The sequence below is a fragment of the Ixodes scapularis genome, unplaced genomic scaffold (assembly GCF_016920785.2).
Source record: "Ixodes scapularis isolate PalLabHiFi unplaced genomic scaffold, ASM1692078v2 PGA_scaffold9__187_contigs__length_104089568, whole genome shotgun sequence".
Lineage (NCBI taxonomy): Eukaryota > Metazoa > Arthropoda > Arachnida > Ixodida > Ixodidae > Ixodes > Ixodes scapularis.
In genome coordinates this window covers 87,475,792-87,491,230 of record NW_024609884.1, presented here as the reverse complement: position 1 = coordinate 87,491,230, position 15,439 = coordinate 87,475,792, and the positions used below count along the sequence as shown (strand labels likewise).

General features: G+C 42.6%; 1 protein-coding gene across 2 annotated transcripts in view; it reads right to left on the bottom strand.

Annotated features, from left to right (window-relative positions):
• Nucleotides 1–5,528: 5,528 nt before the first annotated feature.
• Nucleotides 5,529–15,439, bottom strand: part of LOC8054079 (armadillo-like helical domain-containing protein 3) — a 49,795-nt gene continuing 39,884 nt past the window's right edge. For both annotated transcript variants that reach the window (XM_029992481.4, XM_029992482.4), the window contains exons 23-25: nucleotides 13,823–13,901; nucleotides 11,106–11,222; nucleotides 5,529–7,902 (exon numbers count right to left, since the gene is read on the bottom strand). In XM_029992481.4, the coding sequence (XP_029848341.1) occupies nucleotides 7,810–7,902; nucleotides 11,106–11,222; nucleotides 13,823–13,901 (289 nt within the window). In that variant the 3' untranslated portion in view covers nucleotides 5,529–7,809. The remainder of the gene's footprint in view (nucleotides 7,903–11,105; nucleotides 11,223–13,822; nucleotides 13,902–15,439) is intronic.

Genomic DNA, 15,439 nt, shown 5'->3' with positions numbered 1-15,439 from the left:
AGATTCCGTTCCTGCAGTCGCTGCGGCACAAAACATGCATTTGGCACGTTGACGTGAGCTAGTCAACTTCGAGCGTTGTACGTGCCAGACTAACGAAAAGCACCTGGCATGACCCATTGGACTGAGGGTGCTTCGACCACCTGGGGATCTCCTGACATGCAACTGAAATGTCTGTTGCACAACGCTGCCTTTCCAATTAAGCCTTCGTCAGATTGCAGGCATCCAGGTCAAGATTCGAACCCGTCGACGTGAGAAATTTAGCATTTGCAAGCGAACGGATTATAACACTTGTCAAAATGACGGAGAAAACTGGCCATATATTCATGCATGGTTGCAAAGAAGCCACAAACGCAGTGAATCTGCTGACTTGCAGACAGAAACGTGACCCCGCGTGTTGGCGAGGCTTCTTGTCATGAGTGATTCTTGTCTAGTAGGTCAAGTCCTGCAGGTGGCTATCGGATGGCTGCAGGCATTTTTCTTTGAATTTTTGCCACTTCAAGGGTGCCAGTATATGGCTTCATTATAGCATGCCTTTAATTAGGGATGTCGCGAACCACCCTAGGTTCGATTTCGAAAGGTTTCGATATTTGCGAAGCGAACTGAGGTTCGATTTCGAAAAATTTCAATATTTTCGTACCGACCGAGGTTCGATTTCGAAAAATTCGCAACTTTTGACCACAGCGGAGTTTCGAATTCGAACATTTCGAAGCTTTCACGGTTTCTAAAATTTCGAATTCGAATATTTTTTTACTTCAGGTTCGATAAATTCGAAGATTTAGAAATTCTTTGTAAAAAAAATTCGAGAACTTCGAACGCTTCGAATTTTTATAGACATGAAGTTCGAACAATTCGAAGATTTCGAATTTCTTTTTGCATAAAGTTCGAAGGTTTCGATTCTCTTTTAACGCCAAATTCAAAAAAAAAAAAAAAAATCTTCGAAGATTTTGAATTTCTTTCTAATCCAAGTTTTCAAAGTTCGAAGTCCGATTTTCAAGTTTTTCCACAGTTTCAAATAACGTTTTCACGACTCACTGGTTTTCACAAAATCAAGTTTAGAAAAGTTAGGGTGTGATATCTAGATTCTGCGAAGTTGGTCAGGCAATTAAATGAGACGACGAGTGTCCCGGATGGTGCTGGAATATTTGCCAGTGCAGAATTGTGACCGCCAGCCCCGGGGGGGGGGGGGGGGGGTCTTTAACCTGCATCACGCAGTAGTGATTGCACGAACACACTGTTTTACGAGACTCATTTAGTTCGAAACGGCCAGGGGCGAGCAGGAGGTTGAGGCTCAGAAAAACCTTGAAGCGACCTGGCAAACTAGCTCGCCACCCCTTGCACGCTGGTAGTAATCCGATCCGGTGAAGTTTATAATTGTCGTGGAGGTTTATTTTCTGGGACGGAGGAATCGCCTCGCAAAAAGCACAAATGCCGACACAACTCGAGGTCGAGGAGCGTTCTACCATACAAGTGGCGTCGGAAGAGGAAAAACGGGGGGAAAGAGGGTAGCGGGGGGGGGGGCTTCAGCCTCTTTCTCCCCCTTGCAGGTATTTCGGACTGTTAAAGAAAACAATACGGGGAAAGAGGGCGTGGTCGAGCTTATTTTAATCTGAAATTATTTATGCATATGTATAGCTACTGTCGCTCTTCACTGCATAAAAGGTTGCGTAGATGGTCATTGTTAGAAACTCGTTGTCAGAAGGCACTGCTCGTCACATGCTTAGTGGTTCGGAAGTTCAAAGCTGTCTTTTCGACCTAAACACCTGTGCCGATAGTAAAAAAGAAAAAAAAAAAAAAGAATAAATGCGGGAATAAAAAGCAGGAGGAAAAAAAAACTATCAAGAATTCGTCGAAAGTGCTCTATTCTTGCATATTCAGAGGTTCAGAACTTCGAAACAAGTTTCTTTTACCAAAATGTGTACAGGCTAAAAGAAACACGTCCCAGGAACGTGAAGCGAAAAAAAAAAGTTTTCTTTTAATGACGTGCTGAACTTAAACACTATTAGATATGTACTGTCTGTGGTGTTAATTTAAATGCGATACCTCAAACAACTTAGACGAAAATAAATATCAAGCTTAGGTCATAATTGCATGCATATACATGTTTGGACATTTCTTCGAAACTCACGTTGAATAACAATAATCACATCTTAAGACGGCACTTACCTAGGCTATACATAGATCATTCTTAAAAAAGTATAACCTATCTACCATAAATAGCTCCGGCTGCAGCGTGCTTCAAATCTGGCACAAACGATAATCGTCAAAAACCCGTCGTCCTTCCTCGCCCCTTCGGGGATTTATTTCTTTAAACCTAAGCATGCCAGAACATTGAAATAAACGACATTGTCTTTCGTAAGGAACGCAGCACCGCGTGTAAAAGTTCGAGAAAAAAAAATCACGACTGTACCCCACTACTTGAAATCAAATGAAACCGTCCGCCGGTCGTCGAACTTCTGAATTTTCAGAATTCAAAAGTTCGAAACTTTTCGAATTCTCTCGATAAATAAATTCGAAAGTTCGAAATTCATCAAATTTTTTGGTCAGTCAAGTTCGAAAGTTCGACAAGCATCGAACCTTGCAGCGCAATAAGTTCGAAAAAGATCGAATTTTTTAGCGTAATAAGTTTGACGGTTCGAACAGCGTCGAACTTCTTAGCTTAACAAGTTCGAAATTTCGACCTCCGTCGAATTTTACGATATAGACAATTCGAAAAATCGAAATCTTTCGAACCGCATGATTCGATCATCGAAACTTCGATTCGAAAAAAGTTTGCGGCATCCCTACCTTTAATTCCACCTCTAGCATGCCCAACTGAACACTAGGTCTGTAGATGTCCTTGGGATGTTATTCTAATGGGGAGTTTTAGCAGATTGTGCTTTCCTAAAAGGATACTGGCATCAGCAACTCTGCCACATTGGAGCATGCTCCAAAACTCGCACCTGGGGCAGTATCGGGCCTTCGAAAATGATTTCCTAAGACTCCCTATTGATATTCGTAGAATGAATCGTGCTGAAGCTCATCAGTTTTGTTGTTTCTTAAATAGTACAAGTAAACAACTCTTAATTCCATGCTTCTAATGCATCTGAGGAGTATTCAGAGCACTACTTCTCGCTTTTTTTTATATTAGCGATCCGACTGGAATGGAATTTTCCAAGCACATCTTCCCCTTACATTTTGGTTGTAAATATCTACTCCATTTTTATACAGCTTAATCAGTTTGCATACTATTAAAGATTTCATCCGTAAAAATTATGATTTAGATCAAGATAAATCCAAACATTGAAATCGGAAAATATACATCTCACTGAACTAGTTACAGAATCCAGTAAGGTAGGCCCATTCACACTCTTGCGACCGAGTACGACAGAGAGACGAGATCTCTTACAACTTCTTAAATGTTTCTAGAATGAGAAAACACACTGACATTGTGGCGCCATCTATGCGGTGACCCTAGAACTGCATTTCACAAAAGCGAAGGTTTTGCGGGATTTCCGAGGTCAAATGTGCGTAATACCCATAGAAAGGCTCGTTTATAACATTGACAAAAGCTTTTTGAGCCAAAACAAAAAGGATAATGCGCGAGAAATAAAAAAAAATATGCCGGACCGCCGAGTTTACACTGCTTCCCAATAGATGGCGCCAGTGTGTTCTCTGGTTTAAAGGCCCGTTCATACTCTTGCGACCGAGTACGACTGAGAGAGACGAGATCTTCTTAAATGTTTTTAGAATCGGGGAACACACTGGCATTGTGGCGCCATCTATGCGGTGACCCTGGAACTGTATTTCACAAGAGCGAAGCTTTTGCGGGATTTCCCAGGTCAAATGTGCGTAATACCCATAGAAAGGCTCGTTTATAACAATGACAAAAGTTTTTCGAGCCAAGAAAGAAAGGATAATGCGTGAAAAATAAAAAAAAATATGCCGGACCGCCGAGTTTACACTGCTTCCCAATAGATGGCGCCAGTGTGTTCTCTGGTTTAAGAAGTTTTAAGGAACCCAGGTTTAAGAGGTCGCAAGAGTGTGAACGGGCCTTAAAGGCGCGTTCACACTCTTGCGACCGAGTACGACTGAGAGAGACGAGATCTCTTACTTCTTAAAGGGACGCTGAAACGATTTTCGGACTTCGGTCAAAGATTTCTGGAAGTTGCCCTCTGACACTTCTGAAGTAAAGAACAGAAAACCGATTTCGCCTGCGTGTCCTAGTTGTTGCATAAAAAAAAGATAAAGATTGGCATTTCGGGCACCCCTCAACTCACTCCCAGCCTTCAGGGTCACACCTGGTCCCCCTCCCAGTGATGTCATTCGGAGTGCCGTGTAGCTTCCCGTGTGCTATCTCGGAGGACGCTTCCCCTCCCTCTCTCTGCGTACATTAGCGGGCGCTATGCTGCAGCTTAGAGCCGAGCGAGGTCACGTAATCTTTCCGCCGTAGTTCCTTCGGCTGCCACTTGGGGCTGCAGGTGGGGGAAAAAGCTCGACTTCTGCTTTGCGATTATGCAGCGGAATCGCGACATTTTTAATGAAGGAAGTGTTTTCTCTATCCTCTGGGACACGATAAACAACGTAAAAATGACGAGATGCAAATTCTTTTAATCATAAAATCGTTGCACCGCCCCTTTAAATGTTTCTAGAATGAGGGAACACACTGACATTGTGGCGCCATCTATGCAGTGACCCTAAAACTGCATTTCACAAAAGCGAAGGTTTTGCGGGATTTCCGAGGTCAAATGTGCGTAATACCTATAGAAAGGCTCGTTTATAACATTGACAAAAGTTTTTCGAGCCAAAAAAGAAAGGATATTGCGCGAGAAAAAAAAAATATGCCGGACCGCCGAGTTTACACTGCTTCCCAATAGATGGCGCCAGTGTGTTCTCTGGTTTAAGAAGTTTTAAGGCCCGTTCACACTCTTGCGACCTCTTAAACCGGGGTTCCTTAAAACTTCTTAAACCAGAAAACACACTAGCGCCATCTATTGGGAAGCAGTGTAAACTCGGCGGTTCGGCATATTTTTTTTTTATTTCTCGAGCATTATCCTTTCTTTCTTGGCTCGAAAGACTTTTGACAATGTTATAAACGTGCCTTTCTATGGGTATTACTCACATTTGACCTCGAAAATCCCGCAAAACCTTCGCTCCTGTGAAATGCAGTTCCAGGGTCACCACATAGATGGCGCCACAATGTCAGTGTGTTCCCTCATTCTAAAAACATTTAAGAAGTTGTAAGAAGATCTCGTCTCTCTCAGTCGTACTCGGTCGCAAGAGTGTGAACGGGCCTTTAAGGAACCCAGGTTTAAGAGGTCGCAAGCAGTCGCAAGAGTGTGAACGGGCCTTAAGGTGTAAATGGACGATTTGTGAGAGAGTTTGACCTTTTGTTTTGAAACTTGTCACAAGAAATACTGGTGGCATATAAAAAAAAATACTTGCCATATTTAACATATATTTATACCTCTTACTGGATACCTGTTATACTTCTCCCAGGTAAGGCTAAAAGAAATGGCAGATTGGTTGTATCCATAGAGATATGGCCTCCATAAAAAAGCAAGGTGTAAAATGTTTATTGTGAAAGGGGACAAAACATTCACAGACCCATTTTACTCCTTTCATAGCAATAGTGAAAATAAATAGGACTTATTTCATAAAAACACTTGGATAACAGGAAAAATGCTTGCATATTTTCAGACACTATTTCAAAAATGTAATTTTTGTAGAAGCTTTGTTTTTGCTATAGAGCAATGTACCTACTTTAAGAAGAAAAAAATCATTTTTGAGGGGCAATATTATGGGGTGGAGATGTCGCGATCGATGCAATGCCTGTCAAATTGATTTGTATCGTGCCGTTTGCTGTTGCTGCAATATAACCCACGAGGCTACTCTGGGGAACCCAGTTTAAAAATTCATGCCATAGAAGTTGCGAGAAGTGGGCAGGAAGCATTCAATATGAAACATTCCTCAAAGAAGCACAATGAGCAGGGGAATGCAAATGCACGAGTCATTTTTAGACTATAGCTCTTTTTTCGAAAGTCTGCCCATAGAAACATTTTGCTTGAAGACTACTAAGCAAATGTGCCCCCTTCCCAAAGGCAAACATCACAATCTCGTCTCCGACAACATAGCTATTAGGGGGGAGCTGATGCATAGGCAATCGGCACAAAAAGAAACCTCGCACAGATGCAAATGCTTAGTATAAGTGACTACAGGCAATTCAGGTATTGTTTGTGTCTAAGCAGAAAAGAAAATTTTTCTGCTTCACTCCGCGAGCATAAAATTCAGAAAACTGCAGGAGGAGAGGCACGGAGGTTGCTGTTTGACACCTGTATGATCCTACCCCGAGATATAATGGGCATTTCCAAATGCCATTTCTTTGCAACAAAGAGTTTCACTGACCATTGGCCAATCTGGGCACATATTTTTATACTTTTACTATTGGGCATTCATGAAACCAAGTTTAAGGAGGAAACAGGTTGACCCTGCACGTTTGCTGGTCCCACTGCAGGGCACTAGAATGGCACGAGGATCAAAGGCTTCACAACGTTTCTACCCAAGGGAGCCAATTGGCGGCGTGGGACATTTGCACCTGGGTCATCCCACACTCCGTTTCCCCCTCGTCATGATGACTGAGGGGGCTGGCGGGCGAGAGTGCAACGCATTTAGGCGAAAAATTGGCAAGGAAGTACCCTTGGTTCGTGAAACGGGCACGCTGGAGAACTCCAAGTGTTCATAATCGGAAGTGTGCACCACAGACTCCCAAGCGTAAGGAAAGGACCGGCTGCTGTTCTCCTTGGCGCTTCGCTTGCACTCTAGGATCACAACCCATTAATACTACACAGCTTTATATGCCCAAGGCTCAATGTGCTGATCACAATGTCGAGCGGGAATACGTGTCATCCTTGTACATTTACATTTGCATTTACATAAATTGCACCGCAGTCCTTTGAATCGATTCAGTGCATCAAATCGACCCACGTAAACAGCTCAATTTGCTAGTCGAGCACATCAGATCGGATTCAATTTGCTAGGAGCGGTTTGAGACGGTGAAGCCCGGTGGAGATCTCCATGTAGAGGCTGGCGAATACAGTTGGGTGCTCATGTGACTGATCGCGGGAACATTTTTGAAGCAGTGCTACTCGTTCGGTTAGGACTAGCGACACGTGCGGCACAAGTTCAGCATGAGAGAACTTGCCCAGTCTTTTGTTTTAACCTAAAAAACGGAAATTCCAGAAAAAAAACTGGCATTTTATGATTTGCTTGAAAGCAACTTGATTAAACGGAGTCTAATCATATGTCTGGGAACCCTTTCCAGTTCCACGAAACATAAAGAACTGCTATGCCACATATATAACATTGCACAGTACCACTCCAAATGCTCGTTATGGCACTAAAAGCATTCCATAACCTACCACACTCCTGTCAACCACTCCAGAGAGGATCCCCTTGACACTAGACCACAGTATAGAAACATTGTACATAGATTCATGAAAACCTAACAAAAAGCTCATATGCCCATTCTTGTGCACTTGTTTATTAAAGTGCGAAGGGAGGTAGTCATTACCATCAAACAATGTCAGGCTGATTTGATGCCATGACAAAACGCAGACATTTCCTTGGACAAGGACACTGCCTCAAGCCACTACACTGCACTCACAAACCTAAGCACGGCAAATGCAGCAGAAGCATTGTACGCAAAACTTTGAAATGAAAGAACACAACTTCCGACCGCATCTTTACAGATTTAAATCCAGAAGACGCCAAATCTTCCATACTTGTATTAAAGTACATGCACCCTCTTCCAACTGAAAGCACCAGATTGCTAGTTTAGGCAATGGTAGAGAATTCTTGCAAGACATTCTCCTGCCCAAGTCCGGTCAGGTTCAGCTTCTGCCTGAAATCGGACACCACGTTTCGAACCTGAAAATACAAACAGCATTTCCATCAGAATTCTCTCAGCCTACAGGAGTTGCTTGGCAACAGTCCTTGATAAGCAATATTTTATATAAACTGTATATCGCAGAGTTCTTAGCTCAGCATGAAAGTCTCAACCTGTGTTGCCAGGAATGCACCTAACTTTGGAAAGTTTGTTTAAATAAACCAGAGTGCAAAACCAAACTAGTGAGCCCATGTTTGCTGCACATGCATGACAGCATTGTTTGGTACCACTTGGTCAGACCAAGGCACCAAACAGCCAGGCATGCACACTCTGATGATTTCTTGGAGTAGGTTAATGTTACACTATCACCAGGGCTGCACACTTTTCCGTCTTCCAAATGGACTGCAAACTCAAAACGGTGCTGCACGCTCTTTGATCTTTCAGCACATACATAGAGGCGGCGAGATTCTGAACCAGCGATCACTCCGATTAATTTAGAACATGTTAGTTTTGATGCAGACTGGCAGTCTGTTTACTTGGTCATCTTCCTTTGCAGCAATCGGTTTATTTCGCAAGTGAGCCTTGTTAAAGGGGAGCTCCGGCGATTTCTTGAGCTACTGAAACTAAACACGTTTTCGGATTACCCAAGCTTTACTCTTTCATGCTATTTATTATCTTCAAATTCAAATTAGCTATTAAGAAAACGGCAAAGAAAGGTTATGCCGAAACCACAATTTAAATTTGTCCATGCTTTCCAGTGGGGCGATGTCAAATGTTGTAAAACTTGCATATTATGTCACACAATATTTTCGGTTTTGCTAGAGTGAGCTTCCCCAGCATTCATTTCACGCCATAGAACTTCTTGTAACCCGTTGGGAACAAGCTGTACTGGACCCCCAATAGACCCTTTCCAGAAATTCAGTGCCATCTAATGGCTCAAAAATCTGTAAAAGTTTTTGTATGCTAATCTAGTACCTATTCGTCAAGGGCAGACGTTCGAAAGTAGCAATGTTCTTCGCTGTACAGAGTTGATGGTGCCAAGAAACTACCACTCTGTACGAGGCGCTTAGTTGCGTTAAACTGTCAATAAAATTCACCAAATTTTATTGTTTTGCACTTTTTCGAGCCTGCCGAAGACGGGTGTTCCAAGGATTCACATGATAACCTCAAATGCGTAGTGCATAGAAGAGGGTTACCAACCGTCCCGGATTTTGCGGGACTGTCCCGACTTTTCATGAAGCGTCCAGAGTCCTGCATCGTCCCTGTCGGGACAGCTATGTCCCGGTTTTGGTTCAGACTGCCCAGTTAGCAATTTTATATGGAATCCAATGCACGTCAACAATGTGAGTCACGCTGCGAAACAGGAAGTTAGCACGAATCACACGAAGCAATGCTGCGGTGGCTAGCGTTGGCAGCAAGAGTCTTTAGCCACTTTAGCATGCAAGCCATGACAAGCCGCAAATCGGGGCGACACTGGTGCGCCTGTTATCATCATCATAGTTTGAATAAACCTCTTTCTGTCACCCTTCTCCTGCCTCACACTGCACTCATTGTTTCTTTTCATCGTTGCTGCCATAGGAAGTTTGGAACATGTGCTCTTTAGCTTTTCTTGCGTGAACGGTTTATGCCGAAGTTTATGCCCCTGTGATGACAATATTTTCGGTTATGAAGAGCTTGTGGGGAGACGAAAGATATCATATCCGTGCTGGACTTGTCCAGGCAGAGTTGCAGGTAAAGCTAAAGTTCCGTGTAAAATGCCACAAATTTTACGAGCAGATTCTCCGGCAAGAACTGTTGCGAGCAGCAAGCGGTCAGCAGAAGTACCACTTCAAGAGGCCAGCAATAAATAAACGACAGATTGTCGGATCTATCTGGAAGGGAAACTGTAAGATGCTGCAATAAAGATAGAACTGATTTCACACACCCCCTCCCCCCCTCCTCCCCACCCCCGCCGCCCCATCCCGACTTACTTTATTAAAGAGTTGGTAACCCCAGCATAGAAGCTTGTAAGTCTCGTCACGGTGACATTGAACAATACAGCAAACAAACATCTGAAATGCTCCGCCTGTATTAAAATTCTTCCTTCATCAGCCATCAAAAGGCCACCTTAGCATGTACAGGCAACACACACAATGATGATGGTCATCAAAGTGGCCAAACTGAATTTCGGAAAGGGTCTATTACAACATCTCACATCACATTTTCAGTGTTGCCAGTAGAACCTCTCAGTTCTAAAAGAAAAAAAACAACAAAAAAACGGGGAGGACTAATTTTGAAAATTTAATAACTTAATGAAAAGAAATTATATACGCTTGTAATTTGGGTTACTAGTTCACACGTGTCTCTTAATGTGTTGAACAAATTTTGAAGCAAATCAGCGACTATCAAAATGTCAACAGGCTCCACTTTAAAGGGACACTAATAGTGGTTTCTGAGAACCACTATTTTTGGTCACAACTCAAGATTAGAATGATATGTGTCCGATTTCCCAATTACAAATTAGATCAAAGATTGCAACACGCCCGTTTTTCTGCGATTCGGCGCAAAACCAGAGGGTGCCATCGGACGTGTGACACCCAATCGTGGGTGATCACTTTCTGTACGCGAATCACACACGAAAAAAAAATTCAGTCTGCTGTTGGTTGGCCCTCTTGCCGTGGGGGAAGCGATCGCTCCCTCTGGTTTCTGCGCCGAATCACAGAACGGGCGGGTCGCAATCTTTGATCCCATTTTTAATAGGAAAATTGGACGCATATCAATCTAGTCTTGGGTTTTATAGAATGCTTAGAGGTCGTATATTGAGTTACAACCATAAATAGGCAACCTCAGAAGTCAGAAAAGAAAAGGGTTGATTCGACAGTACAGGCACATTTCTGAAAGTCACTATGTACCTGGTATTTTCAAAACACCCGATACTGACATGCGTTACCTGAAACAGAATACCCAAATGCATCTAAGGGTATCAGTATCCAATACTTCCTAGGATGCCACCTAAAAACATGGGTCTCTATTAACAAATAATAGCTGCAAAACATCCCAACATTTTACTCAGAAATGACTGCAATAAAATCTGTGGAGTATCTAAAAGTTTTGCCAATATCCCATCCCTGCTGTCCATATGTGCAATTAATGAAGTAAAAAACGACGCCCCCCCCCCCCTCCCCCAACCTGGACACTCGAACAGCCATTAAAAGTCTGCAAGAAGTTTTGTCAAAGGACGAGCAAAAAGAGGCGGCAGACTCACCATGAGCGTGAAAAAGGGAGACTCCTTGGGTTTCTCCGAATACTTCTCGTATTGGTCCAGGTTGTCATGGAGCTTCAGCGTCAGCGTGTCATAGTTGCTTCGCACTACGTTCAACACCTGGAAAAACTTGGTTCTAAGGACCCTCCAATTTAGTCCACCTCTGCAAGAGGCAGATCATGAAACTACCAGATGAAAAGTAGAACTCTTAATGTATTTATAGACTTGAGCGTGTTGGTAATCTACATTGACTTAAAACGAAAGAAACACACAAGAGGACGAAACAGACGACACAGCTTCCGACTTGCAAGTCGGAAGCTGTGTCGTCTGTTTCGTCCTCTTGTGTGTTTCTTTCGTTTTAAGTCAATCTTAATGTATGTTGTGCAATTCATTTTCTTTGTATCTTGCAATCATTACGAAGCAGTAACATATAAAGATTAAATTAATGACAGAGTTGGAACTTTTCTCTAACAAAAATAGGATAAAGTTTCTGGTCTTTGGCATTTTTTTTAAATAGGCACAATTAATTGGTCTTTGTTTCCATGAAATATGATTGGCATTTATCAATGTCTATTGGAACAGACATGACTCCAGCAGATAAAAAAAAAACTTGAAAAAAGTTATTGAAGGAGAAAGCAAGACTGCGTAAAGGCGAGCAAAAGTGCAATAGTAGAGAAGGGAAGAAACATTGCTTTACAGAATTTCTCACTGCATATCTTTAAAGGGAAGTTAAAGTGAACTTCAATTTGAGAAAAAGACACTACTCCTGTGGCACACCAATATCATTACCATTTTGGCCATTTCATAGTCACATCAGCCAAGAAGAGGCCTTCAAAGTACAATCCCCCCCGAACTCCAACTCTGCTATATCAAAACATGGGTGGAAAGGTTTCCTTGTCATGGAATGAACTCCCATAGGCACAACGCATTTACTCATTGCTTATCTCAGTTTTCAGAATGGACCTAAGTATCAAAAAAAAGCTTGTAAAAAAAATTACAAAAAAAATTTAGGCAGGATACAACAAACAATGAAATGGTGGCCCAAACATTGGTTGACACAGAATCACCAATCTGAAACAAAACACACACAAAAAAAAAAAAAAAGTTTTGCACCTTTTTTGCACGACAACGCACAAGGAAATCCAGTGTCATGAGCGCGGCAATGTGAACGTTTGTTGTCTTACTTTCCTTTCTCTTCTCAACGTTACCCTCCACTTTTCTGTCTTTTTTTTTTTTTTTGGGGGGGGGGGGGGGGTGGGGGGGGCGGAGGGATAAAGGAAGATTTTTTTTTTTGTGTGTTTTTGTTTTTTGGTTTTGGTGTCTCATTTTAAAAGTGTTGCTTGTTAATAATTTCAGTGTGGTCACTTTGTTCTTTCCATGGCATCGATTGTTGGAAGGTCTCATTCGCACAATGCACGATGAAAATTCAGTCCCCCGCTTATCTCAAATTGTTTTCTAGTTTCCGTGACTTGGAGTTAAGGAGGGTTTACTGTAGCGCCCCTCCATGGCAACCGGTGCAAGGAGGAGAGCTGGAAGGGCAAGCATGACTGGCGAGTCGTGGCATGTCCTAACCTGTCCTCTTGCTACGTCGGCCGAAGTCACGAGAGGACAGGCCGGAACACGCTGCGAATCGCCGCGCTTTTCTGCCACGCAAATATGCTGGAACTGACCATTAACTCAAAATTTCTCAAAATCTTTCCAGCTTTCCCTTAAAAAGGCAGCATTACCACGATTAATAGTGCCTACATTCCTATTAAATCAGTCGCACTTACATGCAAGACGCCAGGCTGAAATCATTTTTAAGTGCCTAACCGCCGAATTCACAAACCTCACTCTAATTGAGGGGCTCCTCCACTTCCTCGAAGAAGGCGCGAGGGCCAGCGCTGGCAAATTGCGAGGACGGATCCGCCGTCGCGATTGGCCAGCACTGGCCCTCGCGCCTTCCCCGAGGAAGTGGAGGGGCCCCTCAATTGGAGTGAGGTTTGTGAATTCGGCGGTTAGGCTCAGTAAACTTCTCGGTGCATGCCATTTCTTTACACTGATTTGTCAATGTCATTTAGTGTCCATTTATCACTTTTTTTCTTCTCTTTTTTCAATAAGTATCAGAGGCTTGATGCTAGATATAAAGCACACACTAGACCGCTGGCTTCCAAATGGGTGCCTGCAGAAACCATTGCTCGACGAGCGAAGCCTAATAAACTTGTATTTATCCGATTCGTGGTCCAGAACTGGAAGGTATTTTAGTTAAAAGGAGGAAGTACTTCCCCGCATCCAGAAGGGGCTGAACCTTTGGACACAATATTGACCCACCTACACGTGCAAGCACACTTTGTTTCAATTCGCCTTCTAGAAAATGAAGTACAAGCAGCACCTAGAATGTAGGCGTGGGTGTATGCACCTCGGGCAAAGAAATGGAGGACTGTTTTTGTGACTAACGTTTTGCCCATACATGGCACTCAAACAACCTGTGGCATGACCGCTAGGAATCAGCCCTAGCAGCTGTTGTCGTTATTAACCTCGGGGCAAGGGCACGTTAGGGTCCCTGATGTCAGTGGTTGAGAATCACCACTCTGAACAGCCGAAGTGCTGTGCTAACAGGTGATATGTGAGCATCACACCCATGCATCATCTGAGAGATGTCCAATCACCTCCAGCCACTCTAAATTTCCAGCATCCAGAACTGTGAGCAAACCGAGTGAAATGATCAACTGCAGCCTCACCTGTTCCTCTGTGAGTGCCGACATGTGATTAGCAGCCGACCAGGAGTCAATCTTTGGCGTGAAGTGATTCACAATTGCTCTGCAATTTTGGTGATAAAAGCATTCAGTGAACATCCTACAACAACCAGACAATCCGTCGAAAGCTTCCAGGTACAAATTACGGGACTTTGTTAGTGATTCAAAAAGAAAACATTTCTCTAGAGTCTAAACCATTGGTTCTCAAGCATGGACGTGTCGGGGACCTCTTGGAGACCCGCCATAGTGACGGGGACCCCATGCCAGTGGGAAAGGGGAATGGGGGAAATAAAATAAGACAACCAACTGCAGTGTGAAAAGGGCATCCTTTACTGTTAAACATAAATTAGGGCGAGGGAAAAAAATCATTATAAAATAATATACATTATCGGTATCGCCTGGGAAGGCACAACCGATTTAAAGCCAATTCGAAATGAAAGAATAGGGTGGCAAGTTCCCCAAATTTTATTTTTGAAAAATAAAAAACAATTTAAGGGGAGAATAAAACGGTGGTTAAAGGGGGGACACAACCTGGGAATGTCAACTTTTGAACCGCTCACTCAATCGGCGTGATATATGCAGGTGGTGTTTGTGGTTATAAAGAAGGAGATAATGCAAAGTTTCAGCCCTGTGAACCAATTTTATGAGGTACTATACCCCCAGAACGAAGTAAAGCATAGCTTTGCATGGAATCAGCTCAATGAGTCTATCGTTGAGAAAAAATGTAGTTGATAACCACATATTTTTCTGGTGGAATGCATACTGGAATACCTGTTGCCGGTTGCTATGAAAGGGAATTTCAGAAAATATGCATTTTTCAAGAAAAAAAAAAAAAAGAAGTAAGCATTTTTTTTTTTTACATTTACCAAGTTTTTTTATTACAATTTTTCATAATATAAAAACATGAAAATGCAAAATCTAGGTTCATGGCAACCGGCTCCATAAAATTTCGGCATATTAGCCGCGAATATTAAGTCTCTCGATGATTTCATAATTTCACACATTCGAAGTGGTCGAACCTCTCTACCTTTTCTTTAGCATTGGTGGACTGAAAATGATTTATAAAAAAATAACTACCGTATGCACAGTAAACAAATGAAACTTTCTGGGAATACTCTCTAGATGTTGATGGATGTAAATTGGGCATTTTTCAAAATCAGCTTTTTTTGCAGAAAATTGTTTTTCTGGGTAGTGCCCCCCCTTAAAGCAATACCCTAGCTAAGGGAACAGATTTGATCAGCAGATTTTATTATGTTCCTGCTTTTTTTTAAATATAATTAGGGGTACATTTTTTTTTTCTTTGTGTATTCTTCAGTTTTCTTTGGGCATCATCTGGAGTTGTCAAATGGGAGAGTTTCAAGATGACAATAGGCTGTTGAGGCAGTTGACCCTTGTTCTTGAGAAGCATCACGTAAAAGGATGAATGAATGGATAGATGGTAATGGCTGTACCTTATATAACTGGCGGTAACCTAACCGAGTCAACAAAACCATTTTTTTCTCAAAAAAAGAGGGGAGGGGGGTTGAGGCAAGGGCTTCACAGACCCCCAAACTGGCTTTGAGAACCACTGCTCTAAACAGACAAGTGAATTGTCACTTGTGG